This window comes from Hesperophylax consimilis, chromosome 16, assembly GCF_061612785.1.
Source record: "Hesperophylax consimilis isolate HC1 chromosome 16, BYU_Hcon_1.0, whole genome shotgun sequence".
NCBI classification, from domain to species: domain Eukaryota; kingdom Metazoa; phylum Arthropoda; class Insecta; order Trichoptera; family Limnephilidae; genus Hesperophylax; species Hesperophylax consimilis.
In genome coordinates this window covers 7,436,268-7,457,881 of record NC_142851.1, presented here as the reverse complement: position 1 = coordinate 7,457,881, position 21,614 = coordinate 7,436,268, and the positions used below count along the sequence as shown (strand labels likewise).

Genomic DNA, 21,614 nt, shown 5'->3' with positions numbered 1-21,614 from the left:
AACGTCCGTCCCATGTGCCACCAGTTATTGAAAAAGTGGTAGGTAAAAAAACATATGCGGGTGCAGCTTCCGGAGCGCCTCCCAGTAGTTCCATCTTATTCGAGGGACAGGAGCGTGAGCTGCCTTCTCTGAGGCCCACTATTCTATTCTACCCCACTGCCCCTGAAGGCAAAACATCTGAGGAGACCCAGAATGTACTTACATCGGTTCTGGATCCCAAAACCGACGGTTTTAAAGTGGTTAGGACACGTAAGATCAAGGGTGGAGGCGTTCTTCTGCAAACTGATAGCCCGGGGGGTGTCAAAAACATTCAGAAGGCGGAGGAAAAATTAACCCTCAAAGGTTTGAAAATGGTTAACCCACAGGGACGACTACCGAAGATAGTCATTTATGACGTCCCCAGAGGAGACGCAGCTGCTGACACTGCTCTTTTCAAGGAAATTTTTGATAATAACGTCGCAGAAAAATCAACTCTCTCCAGGGAAGACCATTTAAGGACAATGCGGAGGGTATCCCTCTTTGGGAAACGTGAAGGCGGGACTATGAATATGATTGTCACGTGTCATCCGGATTGCCGGAAGGTACTAATAGATAGCGGTCTTTGCTACCCGTTGCTTCAAATGCCACATGTACGGCCATGTAAGCAAATCTTGTACTCAGGAGTTCATTTCTTGCCGCCACTGCGCCGCAGCCGGTCATGATTTGGAGGAGTGCCCCAAGAAGGCACAGGCCGCTATCTGCGCAACTTGTACCAAGTTTCAGAAACCAGCCGATCATTGTACTGGTGACCGAGCCTGCCCCGCAAACAGAGCTGCGATCGAGGCTCAAGTTCGCATGACCGATTATGGCCGCCGCTAATCCCCTCTCCATAGGCCAGATCAACTTGCAGCGGTCTCGGATAGCCACCCTTGAGGCCCAGCGGGTCATGACCGACCTTGGGATCGACATTCTGCTCATTCAGGAACAATACGTTTGGCAAGGGAAAACACCTGGTATCATTAGTCCAGGGGCGGTACTTGAAGTAGGCAGCTCTCCCGGGGCGGGTGTTCTGGTCAATACTTCGTTGATTAGCCCCCTCCTTCTCGAGGGACTGTCGAACGAATACTAAACCTGTGTTTCCTTTAAATTTGGCGATACTGAGATCATCGTGATATCAGTATATTTTAAATATGGTAATTTAGTTGAACCGCATATTTTGAGCCTCACGCGTGCCTTGCATAAATTAAAAGGCCGAAACATAATTATTGGAGGTGACTTCAATGCGCGCTCGCCTCTCTGGTTTGACTTTAACGGAAATCGAACGGAAAGATCCTATGCCGTCGAAGATCTTATCTCAGCGCAAGGTCTGTTCATCCTCAATGAACCAGGTACGTTTTCAACATTTTCAGGAACCGGTGGCGAAAGCAACATTGATCTCACTCTTTGCTCTGGATCTGTTGCGTCAAAAATATCAAAGTGGACGGTTCATGAGTGTGCGATAGTTTCTGATCATAGATTGATAACTTTTTCAGTGGGAATTACAAAGACAGAAGCTCCACAATCATCTTGGAACTTCAGAACCACTAGGGCGAATTGGGATAGCTTTGGGGATGCGCTGCGTCAATCTTTAAGGGGTTTTCATGACGTAGCCGCTAGGGAACCGGACAACTTGGGGAATTTCTTCAACGCGGCGGTGGTATCAGCCGCTGAAACTTCTTTGGGCCGATCAAACCCAAAGAAGTTAATTAGGACGCCGTGGTGGACACAAGAGCTGACTTTGCTGAAAGGGGCCTACAAAAGAGCCTATAGGGGCCTGGTAGTGGTTAGGCGGAGTATATGCTCGCCTGAAGAAGCGGCTACACTTCAGGCCCGTTTTAGGGCTTCCCGTGGCGCTTATCGTTCGGCCGTCCTCTCAGCAAAACGAGCTGCATGGCATAGTTGGGTAGATGAAGTGGGTAACGCCAACCCGTGGGAAATCCACAGCGCTCTTGAAAACTCGGGAAAAGGATCAGAACGATACTTATCGAGCGTTGTGCTCGGTAATAGCGAAGGGAACGCAGAGAGTGTTGACATAGTCTCCACTCTTGAGACACTTCTGGGCAAGTTAGTTCCTCTAGACTCAGTTAATGGGGAAAGTGTTCACCATCAACAGGTAAGAAACCTGTCACGGCTTCCACCTAGAGACCTCGCCCAGGGGGACGGTGTACCACCATTAAGTCGAGCAGAGGTTGAAATCATAGTTATGGGTTTGGGTCCGAAGAAGGCACCGGGATTTGACAGATTGAACGGCATAATAGCGAAGAATGTTTGGATCCACGCTAAAGAGGAGTTTTATCAAGTGTTGGAAACGTGCTTGCGTAGAGGAGTATTCCCTACAGAATGGAAGAAAGGCGTGCTCCGGATTATACCAAAGGGGAACAACAAGCCGAGAACAGATATCGGAGCCTACAGACCCATCACTTTACTTCCAATCTTAGGTAAAATACTGGAAAAAATCATCAAACATAGGCTCCGTCTCACCCTGTCTCCACCCTGCGACCGCCAATTTGGGTTCATCCCCGGTAAGTCCACTGAGCACGCCATTAAGTATGCGCTTGAATGGGTGAGGGTTTGTACCAAGAAGTATGTAATTGGAATATTTTTGTGCCTTCGATCATGCGTGGTGGCCGATGATTTTAACTAAGTTGAAAAGTCGTAATTGCCCGCCTTTATTGTTCAATATTATTAGTGATTATTTACGTAACAGAAAGGTTATTGTGATGTATAGTGATTTTTTCATCATACGTGACGTTAACATGGGCTGTCCACAAGGGTCAGTCCTCGGGCCTGACCTGTGGAACATCCTTTTTGACGACTCCTCTAGGTTACCCTTGCCTGAAGGATGCATATCGGTCGACTACGCAGATGATAAGTTTCTTTTGGTCTCAGGGGACAGCAGAAAGGAAGTGGAGAGTAAAGCAGAAGAGGGTCTGCGTGAAATTCTTGAATGGGGTAAGAGAAACAGGCTGAACTTCGCTCCCCATAAGACCGTGGGACTCTTGATGAAGGGTATGCTCAGTCGTGCCAGAAACCCTACCATCAGAATGGGAGGCTCCACTATTCGTTTCGTTGAAAGCACCAGGTATTTAGGCGTCACTTTAGATCGATCTTCTTCGTTCCTAGCGCACGTAAAGAGCGTTTCTAGCAGGGCCCAGGCCCTATTCTTGAAATTGAGAAGGCTCTCAACGGCTGAGTGGGGATTGCGGACTCCGGCACTTCGCCTCATATATAGGGGTGTTTACGTGACGCATGTCTCGTATGCAGCTTCTGTGTGGGAGCACCGGCTGGATAATGCATTGATCCACTTGGCCCTCAAGCGGGGCCAACGGACTCCCCTGTTGGCTCTTTCGGGCGCATATAGGACTGTGGCTAATGATGCATTACCGGTTCTGGCTGGTACACTGCCGATTGACTTGGAAATAAGGGAAGTTTTGACAAAAAAGGCATTGACAAGAGGTAAAGCCGCTGTCCACCTGGGAGTCGAACTGACACCCGGTGGAGCGGTGTCCCTTCCTGGCTTATTAAAAGCCATGCGAGATAGAACGCTGAGTGTATGGCAAGAGCGATGGGATAGGTCGACGAAGGGCAGATTGACTTTCTCTTTCTTCCCTTCAGTTAAAAGCAGAATGGAAGGGGCGCACATAAAACTGGATCACTATATGACGCAATTGGTGTCCGGTCATGGGGAGCTCAGGGGGCGGCTACATAGTCTCGCCTTGTCTCCTCATCCGAACTGTTCATGTGGTGACACTAACCAGACAGCCGAGCACATTCTGTGGCACTGCGAGTTGATGAAGGATGCCCGAGAGGAAATGTTGGATGGCTTGAGAGGGATTACAAGACCGGCATGGAATGCCGATCTCGTGTTGAACAGAGAAAATTTTGAATGCTTCAAAAAGTTTGTAAAGTCCTGGGTAGAGAGATGGCCTGTGCTTAGAGTTGCTGATTTAGATTAAAATCATCTTTGTTTCAGGTGCCAAGCGTATTGTTCCTGTCACTTCACGGTTACTCCTCTTATAACAAATTTAATATTGTTTATGCGCGATTGCTTTATGTTTTATTTTTATTTTTATATACTCATTGGTTTTACTTTCTTTGTCTTATGGCATGATCGCAATGCATTTATTATTTTATTTGTTTGTTTTATTATTTCTTATTCATTTATTGTGTATACTGGCTTTTTACACCGTTTTTTCCAATTCTTTACACTGTTTTTTTTTTTTTTTTTACGCACATTCTTCCTTTTACTTTTGAATTTGGGCCTTATTTATTTATTAGGAACGCGTTGATAATGATAATACTGTTTCTTTTTGTGTTTTAGCTCTTTAATACTATGTTAATCTTTTTTCCCTTCTTTTTTTTCTTTCTATTATGAACGGTCAATTTGTTGTTGATCACAACTTATTTTCTACGTTTGTTATTTGCCTTTTTATTTGTTACTAACAAATTGGTTTATGAATAGGTTGTCGAACTAAACTCTATCGTACTGTATTGTTCATTTCCCCACCACGGGGGCGGATAGACCCTGTTCCTGCATCCAGTAAGGTGACATTAATCCGGGGCGGCTGTCCCACGAACCACGGGTGCCTCCCCCGGCATCATGAGCGGGCCTGGGGAATGTTTGCGCGAGCCCGGTCCCCTTCCGTCCTGCCTCCGGTGACCTGAGGCTCACTTCATTCCCTAGGGTCTTTGGGAGTATCTCCCCCCCCCCTCCCCCCATTTACATTTCTTCGAGGGTACTCTCGGAAAACTGGCTAAGGGACGCGGGTGCTTGGGATCGTTGTGGCCAGGCCGCTTGCCACGCTCATTCTTGCCGGGACCGCTCCGTGATAGTGGGGTAAACTGCCCTCGATACGCGGCTTGTATATTTTTATGTTTCAATCATACTTCCACTTATAAAATTTGTGCTCCTTATTTATTATTTAATTTTAGATGCCAAACCACCAGGCGAACACATTTCATATGTGTTCTTATTTTGTGTTACTATTAATGTAAGTATGCATACATTATTTCGTACTAACAATCATGCATGCAGGGACATTGGAGGGTCTAGATTCGTTTTAAAATAAATGTAGCTTCTTTTTACAAAAAAAAATTAGAGTCCTGACGTGTGCGGCTAAGGAGGTTAAACAATCAGTTTCCTCACACAGCCGTCGGGAAAGGGTGGGTCCCCTCCAATGTATAAAAACAATCTAAGATTTGTTCCTTTGTGCCTTTGTTACAAAAAAAGTTCAGTATTTTTTACACTGTTATAAAATTTATTATGATATCCATTTGTTTTTATTAATTCATGTTGATTTGCAACCATCTTTGTTATGCGTGACTGTTTTGCCATTTACTGTGTTGTCTGTACATATTTTTGTTTGTACATAAGTTTATGCATTAGTACTAACATCATTTTTAACATGGTTTATTAATTAAATTATTCTTTCTAAAAAATTTTGTCCATTTTCATTAAGTTTGTTAAAATGTGCCATCTGAAAATTCAAATAAAACACGTATTTTCTTATTTAATTACCCTATTTCATTATCTATTTAAATAATTAATTTATTAGTTATTGCTGTTTAATCTCACTGACTGGCGACGTATTGCTAGAAGATTGCAACTAATTTATTTTTCGTAGTTTAAAAAATTTATATTGTAATGTCTGGCATCAGATTCTTAAAGGGTACAGCTGCGTGGCCCTTTTCATACAAAATTTAAATTTGGTTTTGAGGCCAAAATATCCAACAAATCTGAAAATAATTTTTTTGAATCGAACGGTATAGCAAATTTAAAAATAAATAATGCTACTTTATTTGTGTTTTAAATTATAAAATATGGCCATTAAAGAATGACATTTTAAATAAAACAATAATTTTGCTCTGTTTCTTTTACCAATATGATTAAATATACAATAAATAAATAAAGATGTTATAAAAACACATTTTTATGTGCGTAAATTTATATCAACAAACGAGAGATTTTACGTTAGAACACAGTAGTAGATGATGGAAGAAGTCAGAGACGCCCGAGAAAGACATTATCAATAGCGAAATATTGCGGGGTCCATTAGTTATTTATTTTAAATCAATTGTCTATTGCTCAAAATGATAATGAACCTAATGATCTAGAGTGTCATCGATTTGCATAATTTCCATGTACTTCTTGTCGGATATCACTAATTGCTTCTGCTCTACGGTTCGTTCCGGGTGTTGGCACTCGTCCAGCAGATCCGCATGTCTCTCGTGGCGCTTGGTGAGAAGGTAGAACACAATCGTGGCCACGAACATCAGGCACGAAAAGAAGAAAAAATGAAACACCTGAAAGAGAAACAATTATTGCGCTTTAATTTAAACTGAAATCCACTGAAAATAGATCTTATCATTTGATAAGTCCGCCCGACATTATGATTAATTTAAATAATGGCATAAGAAGGAGACGTATGTCCATAAACTTTAATTCTATTTTCGACAAAAGGTTAGGCACTTAAGTTGTTTGTCGCGATTTGGGATCAATTGAAAAAAATTGAATAGTATGCTCTGAAAATTAAAAAAAAAACACATCTTGTTCTCTTATTTAACATATTATGGGTATGAAAAATATCAGTGTTTTTTAAATGCTACTTAACTCAGATGTCGAGAGATTTTACTCTATTTTAAATATTTTCACTACAGTCAATTCGTAAATGTAAGCCATTTACGAATTCTAAGGACGGGTTGTTTTAACAGAATTTGAACGATTCATCAAATTTCAACATTATTTTAAAGTTCTGTGTAAGTCCTATTCAATTTCTGTTATTATATCGTTATGGGCTAGTTGCTTCACAGAACTGAAACATAAACGTTTTTATTATTAGCGCGTTACCTCTATTATTTATATTTACATAAAATCTCCCTTTCAAATAAACTTTGAAGGATGACATTTACATTTTTGAATGTTTATAACAGCGTCTTAAGTTCTTGGCAATTGCCAATTTGTCCGGATGGCCGAGTTTACACGCTCAAAAATGTTCTGTGAACCTGTTGGAGTTGGTATCATGATGCACAGATCAACCTACTGTTTTTTCGTAGGTACAAAAGAAATATAATATAAAATTTGTTTGATAGTTCTGGTATTTTCTGTCAGAATTTGTTGGTTTTTAAGCTTTGCAATAAAATCCAAATTAATGGAATATTTCTGAACGTATCCGAAAACTAAAAACTGATTTTGAAACGTGATAATATACGCTTTCAAATTTTAGAAATTAAAATTAAAATTTTGAATGCCTTGAAACCTTACGTTTTTTCGTCTAAACACTAAAATTACTGATAACGAATAAAAAAACACATTTTATTATAGAAATGTATTACAAACATTATTGTCAACTCACATTTATATTTTTTTTTCTCATTTTATGGTCAGAATCTTCGGTTACATAAAGGTGTACATTTTAATTCTTCTGTAGTTAACTTCTAGATTTGAAAATAAAGCGTGGTTTTCTCTTTCTAACACCATTTAGATCATATTTCTCACCATGACAGTAAGGGAGATACAATGATCTTTATGAGACCATATACCCAAAAGGAAACAAATTAGCTTGAGGGGTTAACTTACTTGTTTATAGCCAGAGCCGATCCTCGTGACCAGGATAATGAGAAAGTTTCCAAAAGCTTCATTGAGCAGCCAGTACGCCTGAAGAATGGACTTCATGCTCTCGGGTGCTTCCTTGAAGGCGAACTCTAGCCCTGTGATTTCAAATAATACCTGCAAATCATCACAACAACATCATGTAAATAACCAACAAGTGTGTTGTGTGAAAAGAGAAGACGGACCGCCGAACTACTCGGTCTTGGGAGACACTCCTTGTCTCATTCACATTCATACATACTCTTTTGTTATTCTAACTCTTGAAATGGTCCCACTCAAGTATTTGGTTTACCTGATGCTATGTGTTCTTCGGGAAGTGCCGACTTCTTCTTTCGTTCACATTCGTATCATATATTATCCTTACACTCCTTTCTTCATTCATTCGCTCTTCATGCCCAAACTATCTAACCATTTAAATGATTAAAAAGGTTGTTAAGTCATTAGTTTTGGCCATAGATAATGGAAACAAGGGAGAGATGGGCCATGAACCTCATAATATGAAACTGCGCCAACATTGTTCATCCACAGCACCCTCTTGTTTCTACCCACACACCAAACACAACTTCATTGACTCCGCCACTTTGATAATTGTGGAAACCCGGGTAGGAAATTCTTTAAATAAATAAATAACTCCAGTGCCAACAAAACACTTTGGATTTTTATTTAGTGTTAGATTACAATGAGCTTGGACGGCTTTATTAGCAAGGAATGATTAAATCAATATTTTTTTGTTCAATCCAAAAAAGTTTTAGTTTAAAAGACCGTAACTCTTACTCAATCAAAAAGAAATTTGCGATTTCCCTGAGAATCTTGTGTCGAGTTGCTCGAGCGTGTGGACGCAACGATGAGCATAGTTCCAAGCCAACATGTTCGATTGAGCCATACGATCGAGCATGAATATACGTGTGTACATAGCTCGTAATAGTGAGTGCAATTTGGTCGGAACTTTGCGAGAACCATCATGCATCCGTGTCATGTCTTTTGTTTCTATGATCTATGAATATGATAAATGTTTAAAAAATGGTTATGTTATTAATTTTAGCTTGTATTACCTCCCCTGCTGAAATGATGATGACTTGTGGCAACACCCACAGCATAGAGACAGAATTAGGCTCTGTTACTGTTACCAGTTGGGCATTCTGAAATTAATTATTATTAGTTAAACAAACAGTCCTTAATCAATGTTTCCTAAACTTATTTAGAGCACTAAGGTAGATGACGTTAAAAAATAATTGTTCCACATGTAACCTCTGGCTAGGCCAGCCCGTTTGTACCCTTTTCTGTAGCACCAATGCTTAATGTCCAAATATTAAGGGATAATACGGGCGTTAATCCATAGGGGCCGGTAGGAATCTACACTACATAAAAAAGATATTTTTGTTAATGCCAATACGTAGACAATACCATACTCGATTAAGTGACATTTTTTATTTTTGTCTTTAGAGGTAATATCCGAGGCAAAATGAATGTATAAGGACGACGCTGCAATTGTTGTGCTTTGTACCGTGCAATTCTTTACTAACTTCTTACATTTGAAATGAATTGAAAAACAAAAAACTTCAGCACTCAAATGAGGTTTACCTCTGTGCTGGACATAATGTATCCAATAGATACCAAATGAACTTTAAATAATTTCATAGTACATAATAATAAATTTAGTAATTCGTCTTCTTACAAATCCATCAACATCATTGATAATTATTGTATACACTCCTCCAATTTTAAGGTCCATGTATAATGGGATGAGCTGTGAGTTGATATACAATTGGTAGTCCCCAGCAAACACTTCGACGAGCTCCGTGAATGTGGTGTTAGTCTGTAGCTCGATGATGTTTTTGCCAGTATTTCTCAGCAATATCTCCAAATTAGTTTGGTTCAGGATGTTGCCCAGAACTCTGAAAACATTAAAGTATTTTCAATTTACTTGTGAGCTGTGTGTGGATCGCATGTTTTTGTTAGTATCTTGTGCAATACTAAATATGTGAACACAATGGAATATTGAATGATTTTCTGGGCAAAAAGTAGGTAAAAGCACGTTATTTTGATAATCAAATTGTTCAGAAACACACTGAACAAAAAATCCGTGCATTTAAAATTCATTAAACAGCTTATAACAAATAACAGCTTAACCTCTATAGTGACTGATTTTGTTCAAATTTGACCTTAAAATTCCTACTTTGGGCTCGATTTACTCGAAAACGAAAGCTCAAATAAAAAAGTAATACATACCTACCTCAAATCGACTCCAAAATAAGTTGTAGATTTATACTACGACTTTCTAGACAACGTGTGTAAGAGTTTTCGTCTCCTAGGCCCCAAACAGGCCGGTGAAATTAATAACATCTATTCATGAAAGAATTTAGATTCTTTGCTCAATTTCATCCCAAGTTAGATAATATTTAGCTTTCTTCAGGCAGAGACACGCCCGCAGCACATTTCTATTTGATCTCTTCAAAGGTAATATAATATGTATCATCCACTACCAGAAAAGCATTCTACCCACAAAGACAACGACCACCTTATTTTTTTATTTACCCTTAAAGCCCATTCGGCTATGTCATAATATATAGTTTACATTCAGCAAATAAAAACTATTTTTAGTTATCGCAATCAGATTATTTGTTAGATTGTTTGTTGAGGTTTCAAGATCTGCGTTATATAAACTTTGGAGTCGGTTTGCGTTTTTTGAAAAATGCGGTTTTTCCTTATCAACAAATTAATTATGAAATAAAAAATATTCACCTAGTGTGTAAATTAATTAGTCACTAACAAAGAAAAATAGTGCCAAAAGTGGAAATTTTACCTGACTACTCGTATTTTGTTATTTAAGTAAATTCTGAGTGACTTGGTGTCGACCTAGGTCAACGCTACTTCAAATTCTGAGTGACTTGGTGTGGACCTAGGTCAACGCTACTTCAAATTCTGAGTGACTTGGTGTGGACCTAGGTCAACGCTACTTCAAATTCTGAGTGACTTGGTGTGGATCTAGGTCAACGCTACTTCAAATTTATTTATCTAACTAATAACTCACATTTATGTATCTACATATGTACCTACTAGATAATATTGCTTATATAATCTGTATACATGTTCGATGGCTTTCGAAGAAGCAAGCTGGAGTATGCTAGAGGTGTATGGATTCCGCACAAAACTAAATATGTACATACTCTGGAACAAATCGAGACAAAAATCCTTTGGTATATCTATATATTGAAGCATGGAACTTATCCGAAGTTTATGCACCATATGGATTCACTTGAGGCATTAAATGATCTATCCTAGAAACCCGACTTTATGCAAATCTTGCAATACTCGGTTTAAATATACACAGTGTTTAACTCTATTGATATGCACATTCTTCTCAGAATGCTATGGCTAATACGTGCCTGAATACCTAGTCACCACGACTTGTTCAAGATACCTTACGGCAGAACAGATATTCTACCATAGCATAGCATGATGAGGTGAATGGTGCTATCGAATGAAATATATAAAATAGTGGATAGTATATTTTTCTTTGAAGACAATATTAGCGACTCAAATTTTTTTTTTGTTTTAGCTATTTGTCCTAAGGTTGAAGTCCTGGATTCAATACCTAGATGCGACCGAATCTTTTTGTTTTAGCTATTTGTCCTAAGATTGAAGTCCTGGATTCAATACCTAGATGCGACCGAATCTTTTTGTTTTAGCTATTTGTCCTAAGATTGAAGTCCTGGATTCAATACCTAGATGCGACCGAATCTTTTTGTTTCAGCTATTTGTCCTAAGATTGAAGTCCTAGATTCAATACCTAGATGCGACCGAATCTTTTTGTTTTAGCTATTTGTCCTAAGATTGAAGTCCTGGATTCAATACCTAGATGCGACCGAATCTTTTTGTTTTAGCTTTTTGTCCTAAGATTGAAGTCCTGGATTCAATACCTAGATGCGACCGAATCTTTTTGTTTTAGCTATTTGTCCTAAGATTGAAGTCCTGGATTCAATACCTAGATGCGACCGAATCTTTTTGTTTTAGCTATTCGTCCTAAGATTGAAGTCCTGGATTCAATACCTAGATGCGACCGAATCTTTTTGTTTTAGCTATTTGTACTAAGATTGAAGTCCTGGATTCAATACCTAGATGCGACCGAAACTTTTTGTTTTAGCTATTTGTACTAAGATTGAAGTCCTGGATTCAATACCTAGATGCGACCGAATCTTTTTGTTTTAGCTATTTGTCCTAAGATTGAAGTCCTGGATTCAATACCTTGATGCGACCGAATCTTTTTGTTTTAGCTATTTGTCCTAAGATTGAAGTCCTGGATTCAATACCTAGATGCGACCGAATCTTTTTCTGTTTCAAAATTTCATTTGAATGTCGTTCATATTGTATTCAATGATTAAATCTTAAAATTTGAGGTTTTACTCATTCATAATCAACTCGATAAGTTTTCCAAATTAAAAAAATGATAATGTAATATTTAATAATGATTGGATTATTTATATAGAGCCGTTTTCGTGAGAAAATCACCTCAAAGGGGGAAAATTAAAACTCTTAATTACTCTTATAATCTTAAAACTTTTTTGTATTCCTATCTTGCCAAATGTAAAGAATGTTAAAATAACAAATCTTGTACTGTAAATAGGTGATTAATCTGACGTACAATAATTTTAATAAAAATGCATATTTTTAAAATTTTCGACATACCTCACAAAAGGCAGTCCTGATCTTGACTTATCATTATGATCTTGATATCTCAGAACTGTAGAATTCCCCGCAAGCTCTGAATCTCCATAGAAATATGAGATAGCTTTATTTTCTTCTATGTGAATCTTCTCCAGCCATGTTTGGTTGTAGTCAGGACATACAAGTGTTCTGTTATATAGCACATTTAGATTTCTTTCAACTTGTATTAATTTATCAGCATGCATTTGTAGGGGTGCCACCATGAAACTTTCTCCTGTGAATCTGTTTTTAAAATGCAGCTCACAATTGTATCCATTGAATATTCTCAACTGTCCCAGTCCATCGGAAGGTAGAATTGGATATGTTTTCTGTAAAAAACAAAACGAATTTTTATGACTTAGTAAACGGACTATTGTATTTTACTATATATGTAAATATTAGTAAACCTAACTGGCGGTACAGCAATTATTTATGGCTTAGAACATAAAAATCTGTTATTTTTACATATCATGGCGATGAAATACTACATCATGAGATTAGTAAATTGATAACGTTGTCTCTTTTTTTTTGTTTAACCCATAGCCGCTGTGAATGTCCGATGCATGAATAATCTCATAGACGTATCCATTCATTTTGTATGATTATGTCAAGGCTCTAAGCCAGCGGTCGGGGAACTTTTTAAACCATTACCCCAAAATATTTTTGCCTATGTCGATATTACCCCTTCCCCCCATTTTGAAAAGAAGACAATCAATGTATATTTAAATAAACATTATTTAGGAATTAATTTACACGGAAAAAAAGTTACATGAAAATAGTAAGTATGTAATAGACAAACAAAATAAAATTCTTAAATTGGATCAAACAAAAATTCAGATTTTCAGGTTTCCCTTTCAGTTTTTGGAGAAATGATGTTGCTTCATGTTTGATACAATTACTTCGAAATTGAGACTTTTCGGTGTAAGAGCAATTTGAATACAGTCTTCGGCGTTTAATCGATTTCTGTTCTTCGTTTTTATGTTCATTAGAGTGGAAAAGCCTTGTTCACAAAGATAGGTTGTTGCAAATAGCAGCAACTTTCTTACCCCCTCCTCATGTGCAATTTTGAAAGCCTTCGTAGCTTTTGACATCCAAAAAGACGACAGATTGACTTTGCTCTCAAATTGAATACGTGCTTCAGTATTAGATCGAAGTTCAAGTATTGTTTCTGCCAAATCCTGAGGTTCTTCTGGTGTTGGCAATTTCACATTTAAAATGATCTACAACCCAATTGAAAGTATGTATATCAAGATCTGGAAAGCAGTCAGAGAACCATTCTCTGAGTTTGGTAAGATGTTTTATAACTGTATCCTTGATGTCATCAAAAGTAATATTTTCACAGTCTTCCAAAATAGCAAACTAGACAAATTTCCGTATTACCCCAAAAAAAACACTTTTACCCCATTTGGAGTAATTTACCCCGGTTCCCCGACCGCTGCTCTAAGCACTCGAGTGCTAGGTAGGTGATATTTAGAGCGGGAGCACACAGAGAGCGGTCAGAGTTTTGCGTTCTAGTGACCGTTGACCGCTCAAGAGTTCCAAAGCACACAAGCGGCGTTCAAATTCTCGCGTTCTAGTTTCGTTTGGATCTTTGCATATGCAACATGTCACTAGAAAGTTCATCATCCGATGAAGAATTATTGCTCTTGTGGAGCTTAGCAGCTTCTAAAAAGAAAAGGAAGTATTGGGTGCACCCAATCAACACAACGCGAGAAGAACAAGGCGAATTTACTAGTATTTTTCCGGATTTACTTAAAGATGAACAACGATTCTATATTTATTTTCGAATGTCGATTAATAGTTTTAATGAATTGTATAACATCATCCAACCCGATATCGAAAAACAAAATACTAACTGGAGGAACTGTGTTTCATCAAAAGAAAGGCTGGCTGTATTTTTAAGGTATGTATTTATTTATTAAGGATAAGAAAAGACATTAGAATATTTAGAAATAATAACAAAATATACGAATAAATAATTTACATCACTTAAATCGTATAATAAACTCCTTTCCCTAACCAATTCAATTAACTTTTCCGTGTTTGTAACCTCAGACATCGCGGCGTTCTGGCGTTCTCTGCCTCGGCGGGAAAAGAACTCTTAGAACGCGACGTTCCGTTTTGACCGCCGCGGTCTGACTGCCCGCTGTGTGCGTTGTTGTTATAGTATCAGTACACAGACATAGGAATTAATAGACGAGAAGATAAAGGCGAGGGGTAAAATCAACTGTTGAAGAACGAAGGGAGTAAGGCTGACTGTGATTCGTCAATAAATCAATCTGACAGTAAATAGGCATCTCGCATTATAATATCACCATTTACTTCTTAAAAGTAAAATCTGCTTTGAATGAATAGACATTTTTACATGGGAGCGCAAATTACTCGCCACGTTATGAACAAATTTGCGAAGTCCAAATTCGGCAAAGTAAGGCAGCTTCTATATTCAGAGTCGTAGTTAGTTTCAGAGTATTTAGTTAAGACACTTTTATAAATGTTCATAATTTACTTCCCAGCAACCAACCAGCTTTGTGTTTCGCGTCCAGACGTTTCTCGATGTGATAGTAACAACTGATTCATATTATACGATGTGAATATGCTTAAAATAAAATAAAATAATGCTTATATATGGAATGTAATACGACAATTGGGTTTATTCTCTTTTTTCGCATCTATTTTTACCAGTTTTCATAGTACAAGTAAACATTTTGCCGTGTTATTTCGTAAAATGAACCGATGATGCCTCGACCATAGTTCGCACAAGAATGATGACGTCACGTTTTCAAATATCACTTGAGGCCGTACGCGAGCCCAGCCGGCTCAATGGAACCGGTATGGGGAGTGGGGATAATACGCTTTTAATCACTTAGGGCAGGTCTACTAATATTCATATGTCTATGTATCAGTACATTCTAATGAACACCGAACGCGGAACTCGGAACTCGGAACTCCTGACCGCTCTCTGTGTGCTCCCGCTCTTATAGTATCAGTACATTCTAATGAACGCCGAACGCGGAACTCGGAACTCCTGACCGCTCTCTGTGTGCTCCCGCTCTTATGAATTAAATATAATTTATTTTGAACTTCCTCCGATCGGTTAATATGTTTAGTTGCTAGCTTGATTAAGCTTCTGTTGAATATCAGAAGATGTCACTAATGTTCATGTCATGGAATATTCTGCATTATCTTTTGCATCATTTTAAATTATTTTCTTAAAATTGAATGTCTGTGACTATAGACATTTTCAGTAAACCATAGACAACATACAGAAATATTAATCTTCTATATCGCCCAACATAAGTACAAGGTAGGGCGATTTCGGTTACTGAAATACAGAATTCATGCTTAACGATTAACTAAATAAACAATGAAAAATAGGTGGGATGTTTCAGCTTTAAACCACAGTAAGCCGTTTATATGTTTCCATATTAATATTCTAGGTATGATTTTTGGAATAAAAGTGGTCGAATCCAAAACAGAATGCCCGAAAACCTGTATCACTCGTTTGGCCAAAAGAGTGACTCGCAATATGTACGTGTACTTTTTTCTAACTAGTTTTTTTCATATGCTACAATTTTTTACTTTTATCGGAATAAAACAGAATTGATTCCTTAATTATCTATTTCTCCGTTTCTAACTATGTACATTTTCTACATATTATGTAGCTTTAAATTTTAACAGTTTGCTGAAACAGAAGGTGATATATCTATCATGCTAGATATAAAGAGTATAAGTCTGACAAAATCTTCACGTGGTATCAAGATAAAAAAATCTCATTATTATTATTTATAAATTTGAAATCGTTCTCCTGAAAAGTTGTTATTTTTGACTTGTACTCTTTATGCTTAGCATGATAGACATTATATGTATTTAAAAGACGTCCGTGGTAAAGAGAAGGTGACGAGCTGCTGATTAAAGCAGTAGGTGAAGTGAACTTACTTCAAGTTTAACTTCTAGAAGTCCTGCTGCGATGAAAGATATTGCTGCCAGCACGCATCCTCCCTGGATTCGGGTGAGGGACTTGGTCAGGATTCCAAACCTGGCACACACAGGATAAATAACCTGCAACCATATTCAATTTATAAATGATTACGATAAAGTTACACCCACCAAAGAATAATCCCAATACTGATTATATGAATTGAAATTTTCTCGGTCAAAATTATTATCGTGATAAGTGTTTGGGTTATTATGCCGTGTTACGCTCCCTCCAGTCTAAAGAGCCAACGTTTCCGACAGAGTTACAGTGTCTATCATCAGGGCAGATGTGGTGAAGTGTATGTTTGCATATGTAGAAGTATTACCGTGTTACAAGCGTCAATCCTCTTAAGGCCGGTATTTCAGTACAATAATTAATGTGGTTTTCAGCATTTTGATGTAACCGTCAAGTACCTACAAGAGAGGGACGACAAGCCTAAGCGTAATAGTTCTAAGAATGCGTTGTTCCGCAGAATATGAACAATTTATCAAATTTCAACATTTTCAGTTTATTTTCGGGTTGTGTGAAAGTCTATTCAAGTTCTGTTATTATATCATTATAGGCTAGTTGCTTGAAAAAACTGAAATAATAACGGAACTAGAAAAAATCTTTCACAAAACTTGAAAATTTACTTTAAATTTGAAGAATTGTTCAAATTCTTCTAAACAGCCCATCCTTAGTATCAGGTACTTGAACGTTACACCAAAACTAAATGCAGTGCCATTCAATAAATATGTAAATAGATCTACCGATGTATTTACCTTTTTAAACACTGGGATAAGGAATAACAGTGTAATCGGACACATAACCTGCATCTGATCTGGTTTTATCGTGTAGAACCAAAATCTTCCATCCATTTTTGTTGCTTGCAATGTCCAACGGGAGCCCTAAAACATTAAAATAAGCAGCATTTCATATTATGTATTACCTTGGGTACAATAAAATAATTATTACATCTCTGAGGCCTGTTCAAATCATTCACAAATTTGGCTCATAACATTTTCTAGCCTAAAAGGAATTTAACCCTTTTGTATAGGAAAGCTTCCTGAATAAAATCATTGTCTGACGGAAGAAAGATACACTTTAGTGAATCGCGGTGGAAATCGGGAAAAACATAATGACCCATCATTCCGTCTTCTGGGGTTGTACAATCTAAATAAATATATAAATCTGGGCTGATGTACAATGCTAAAAAGTCATCCCTGCTGATATTTAAAGCAAATACTGGTCCCACTGTCATTCCACCCATACGTCTCGGCGGGGCCAACCTGACAATTTGCAGCGAATTCAAATATTTGGGGCATGTCATCACCGATGACCTAAATGATAAAAAAGACATAGAACGTCAAAGAAGAGTACTGAGTGTGCGAGCTAACATGCTTGCCAGAAGATTCAACAAATGCAGTCCTCCGGTGAAGAAGCAACTTTTCCAAACATATTGAGCTTCTACACTAGCGAGCTATGGACGACATACACACAAGGCGTCATGAACACACTCCGAGTACAGTACAACCACGCATACAGAGCCCTATTTGGCCTCCTCTGGCGATGCAGCGCCTCACAGATGTTCACCGAAGGAAGGGTGCATGGGTTCGCTGCTTTGATGCGCCACAGAATAGCCAGGACGAGTCAGCGCTACCAGAGGTCGGACAACACTCTTGTCCAGGCCGTTGCCCAGTGGCAGGGAGCGCCTCTACACAAGAGATGGAGAACTTCACTCAAGCCACCATAAAGTTCTAATGAGCTCATCAATGTATTGATTATTTTTATTTTTATTTATTTCTTTATTCATTTTATTTTTATGTATTAACTTTAATGTAAACTTTTATGGCAGGCAGAGCATTGCACACACCGCTCTGTCCAGCTGAAATAAACATTATTATTATTATTTATCCATATTATCGATCAAACCTGACATTGAGACAACCCTGTTATTGAGAAGTGAAGGATATAACTATATGAAGAGAACTGGACTGGACAGGGCTGCACTTGAGTACTTAGAAGCACTTACTCTGCTGTTATCCAACATGACGTCTCCGGATTTGCCTTCCAACACCGAGTCACCAAATCTGTCAGCCACCAATAAATGAATAGCTGCCCAAATAATGAAACGGATATAGAGAATAATTATGTTAGTTTTTATATTATTATTAGTTTTACTTCATATGTATATTATTGTTATTATATTAATCTTACTCGTTTTATTTTACCTCCATAATATAAATGGGAATAATTGGACAGAAACATTTAAGAAAGCAGAAGACACACTAAACAGGATTAAAAAATGACTAGACTACCATTCACTAGTCTAATAAAACCAAATTCATCACTTTCAAAATAAAAAAAAATTACAAAAAACTCCGAAGAAAACCTTAACTTGAAAATTCATAGCCCGCATCACCTAAATGAGCATTGTAATTGTCTCTCATTAGAAAACGTTGACCATATAACGTATCTAGGTATAAAAATAGATGGAAATTTAAAATGGACCAATCACATTAGCCATTTAGATAATAAAATTAAAAAACTAAGTTATTTTTTCAAAACTATCAGGAATGTGCTCATTAAAAAAGACTTAATCAAAATCTACATGGCTCTCTGCCAATCACTGTTAGAATACGGTATTATCGGATGGGGCAGTGCAAATAAAAATATATTAAATCCACTAATTAAAACTCAAAAAGCCATAATGAAAATTATAGTGAAAGTTCCTGTAAGAACCAGCACTGAGGAAATCTTCACCAATCTTAACATCATGTCAATTAAACAACTATATTCTAAAACTATACTCATTTACATTCATAAGTACAAAACCCAAGAAATAACAACAAACACATACAATAGAAACACTAGATCTTATGGTCAAAAACATATCCGACAAATAACTACTAATACAACTTTTGGGCAAAAAAGCTTCTTATATCATAGTATTAAACTCTACAATAAAATACCACTTACACTCAAAAACCTCAACACTTTAACATTTAAATCTCAAATAAAAAGCTGGATACTTAACATAGGGAGACCTGAAATAGAAAATTTACTGAGATCAAACACAGACTAAAACAGAATCAACTGAACTATACCAAAAAACACTTTCTTACTTATTTTAAAATTATTTAAAAAAAAAATTATACTACCTACATGATATATGTTCATAATTAAATTCATATGTAACTTTGATGTAATATTAATTTTCTTATAATTAAATTATACATAATATGTAAATGAAATCCTCAGCACGGGAGATCCCAGTGAGGATATCATTATATCTATATGTTACGAAAAAAAAAATTATAAAACACTCTTATTATTATTATACGGGTATTTGCTTAGTTTGGGGTATTTTTAATTAAAAAAGGGAATAGACCACCATTAATGTAGGATAAACAGTTGTTTGTCAGTTGCGTAAAATTTAAAACATATTTATTTGTGAGGTGTCTTTATTTTGTAGAATTCCCTTTAACGTTTTTTATAAAGTAAATCTAATTTAAAGTTATTATTTAGTTCTGCAAGTATTTTAGTGTTTATTATAGTGACAGCTGTTTCAGCGTTCAAGGTCATTAAACTATTGTTATGAATTGATGTATTATATTTAGATAAGACATAAAGTAAACCGCTTTTTATCTCCAACTGACCTCCAACTCTCCCAACGCTTCAACTAAAACTACCGAATCCAGTCTATGCGCACCGCTTATCGCATTCTAATAGTTTTGACGAGATATTAGTATGCAGTAGCGCCTCTAATTGTAGCTCTATGTTGTTATACTACATTGAGACTGAGATTTTTAAAGTGATTTATTATTATTTTCAGTAAAAACCGATTTACTAAGAAAATTAATTTGTGTGAGGCACTTACTGTTAAAATGCCGTGATTAAATTCTAGTTTTTGTTTGTACCAACATAATTCTTTGTAAATTCGAGAGATGGAAAACAAAAGTAGATGCCACGAGGTGAAGCTGACCCTGCAGTGGAATGTGGCCACCCGAATAGCACAATATAGTGGTTGCTTTTAACCCCTTGGAGCCGGAGCCCTGCATTTGCAGTGTTGAAGAATTGTGCCCACGCACGTCACGAAGCACTGCAATTACAGTGTCGACCTTGTACATTCACTCTGCCTTTGAATATTACTTCTACTGGGTTTGTTAAACGCAACAATCAAAATGTCACTTTTTCAAGTATGGTACTACATGTTGGCCTTAAGATAAATGTATTTTTATTTATTGAATATTCTTGTTGACTCCTAAGGGTTAAAAGCAATGTAGCCCCAACCGGACTAGAAGAGAGGAATGAAACCTATGATGAAGTTGAGTAAATTCTCTTGATGTGCTTTTTGAGTTATAATTCCTCGGTGAGTTTATATAATTTTTTACAGGTACAGGAATAGTTTACCATTTGGTCCAGCAGAGCCCAGTAAATAGGCAGCGGTGTGAACAGAAGGAACACTCTGAAGGTTCTCTTGAGATCATTGATAAACTTTTGGTCATAACTTCCTCGTGCATAGTCCAGCCAGTGATTGTACTTCTTACCTTCTCTTTTCAAGGCCTTGCGCGACCTAATTGATTCCTAAAAGTTAAAATGTACTTAAAACACATTTGTAAATAGGTAAACATTTTAATATTAATTTATTGATTTAATGTCCTTTTTTGAATTGTAAATATCATTTTAAATTCCAGCATACTGTTGAATTGTTGATTGCTAAAATTTTTTACTTACATAAATGCATTTGGTGGTTTCTGTTATGATATTTCCCGTCGGTTTGTTGATTACGTACAACTTTTTTCCCCCGGCAAAAAGTACTGAAAGCAAATTATATGTAATGTGTAAGTAAGTTTATAGTCTGTAATTTACCTTTAGGTAAGGCAGCGAAATAGCCTTAACCCTCTGGAGCTCAAACCAGGCCGGCGGGGTTGTATCGTTGTCTTAAACTTCAACAACACCAGCCTGAAGTATGTCAGCTTAAAAATGAATAACGGACACACAAGATTTAAGTATTTCAAATTTTAAATGCCAATCACTCTGTAGATTATGAAGCATTAATTTCGTAGTGTTGGCAATAAAAGGTTGGTAAAGTTTTTCCTGATTTACAAATGAAGTTTTGTTAGCAATCGGTGTCATAGTAATTTTTCAAAATGGCGATGGTTCTGGGCTCGATAAGCTCGCACAAAAAACGCATGTAGATGCTTTGAGGAATATCATATCATTTATATCCAATAAGATTGATTAATGCTCACCTTTTTTGTATCTAAATAAGAAAAAAAGTTATTTTTGTATCCACATTTAGTCATATCGACGCCGGAAAGGTTT

General features: G+C 37.1%; 1 protein-coding gene across 1 annotated transcript in view; it reads right to left on the bottom strand.

The window, feature by feature from the left end:
- Positions 1-6,120: 6,120 nt before the first annotated feature.
- The window catches only part of LOC149416627 (peptide transporter family 1-like), a 30,305-nt gene continuing 14,811 nt past the window's right edge, over positions 6,121-21,614 (bottom strand). The window contains exons 6-14 of the mRNA XM_089641288.1: positions 21,024-21,106; positions 20,700-20,873; positions 17,069-17,194; positions 16,268-16,390; positions 12,314-12,660; positions 9,303-9,522; positions 8,680-8,766; positions 7,595-7,744; positions 6,121-6,321 (exon numbers count right to left, since the gene is read on the bottom strand). Coding sequence (XP_089497414.1) covers positions 6,121-6,321; positions 7,595-7,744; positions 8,680-8,766; positions 9,303-9,522; positions 12,314-12,660; positions 16,268-16,390; positions 17,069-17,194; positions 20,700-20,873; positions 21,024-21,106 — 1,511 coding nt within the window. The remainder of the gene's footprint in view (positions 6,322-7,594; positions 7,745-8,679; positions 8,767-9,302; positions 9,523-12,313; positions 12,661-16,267; positions 16,391-17,068; positions 17,195-20,699; positions 20,874-21,023; positions 21,107-21,614) is intronic.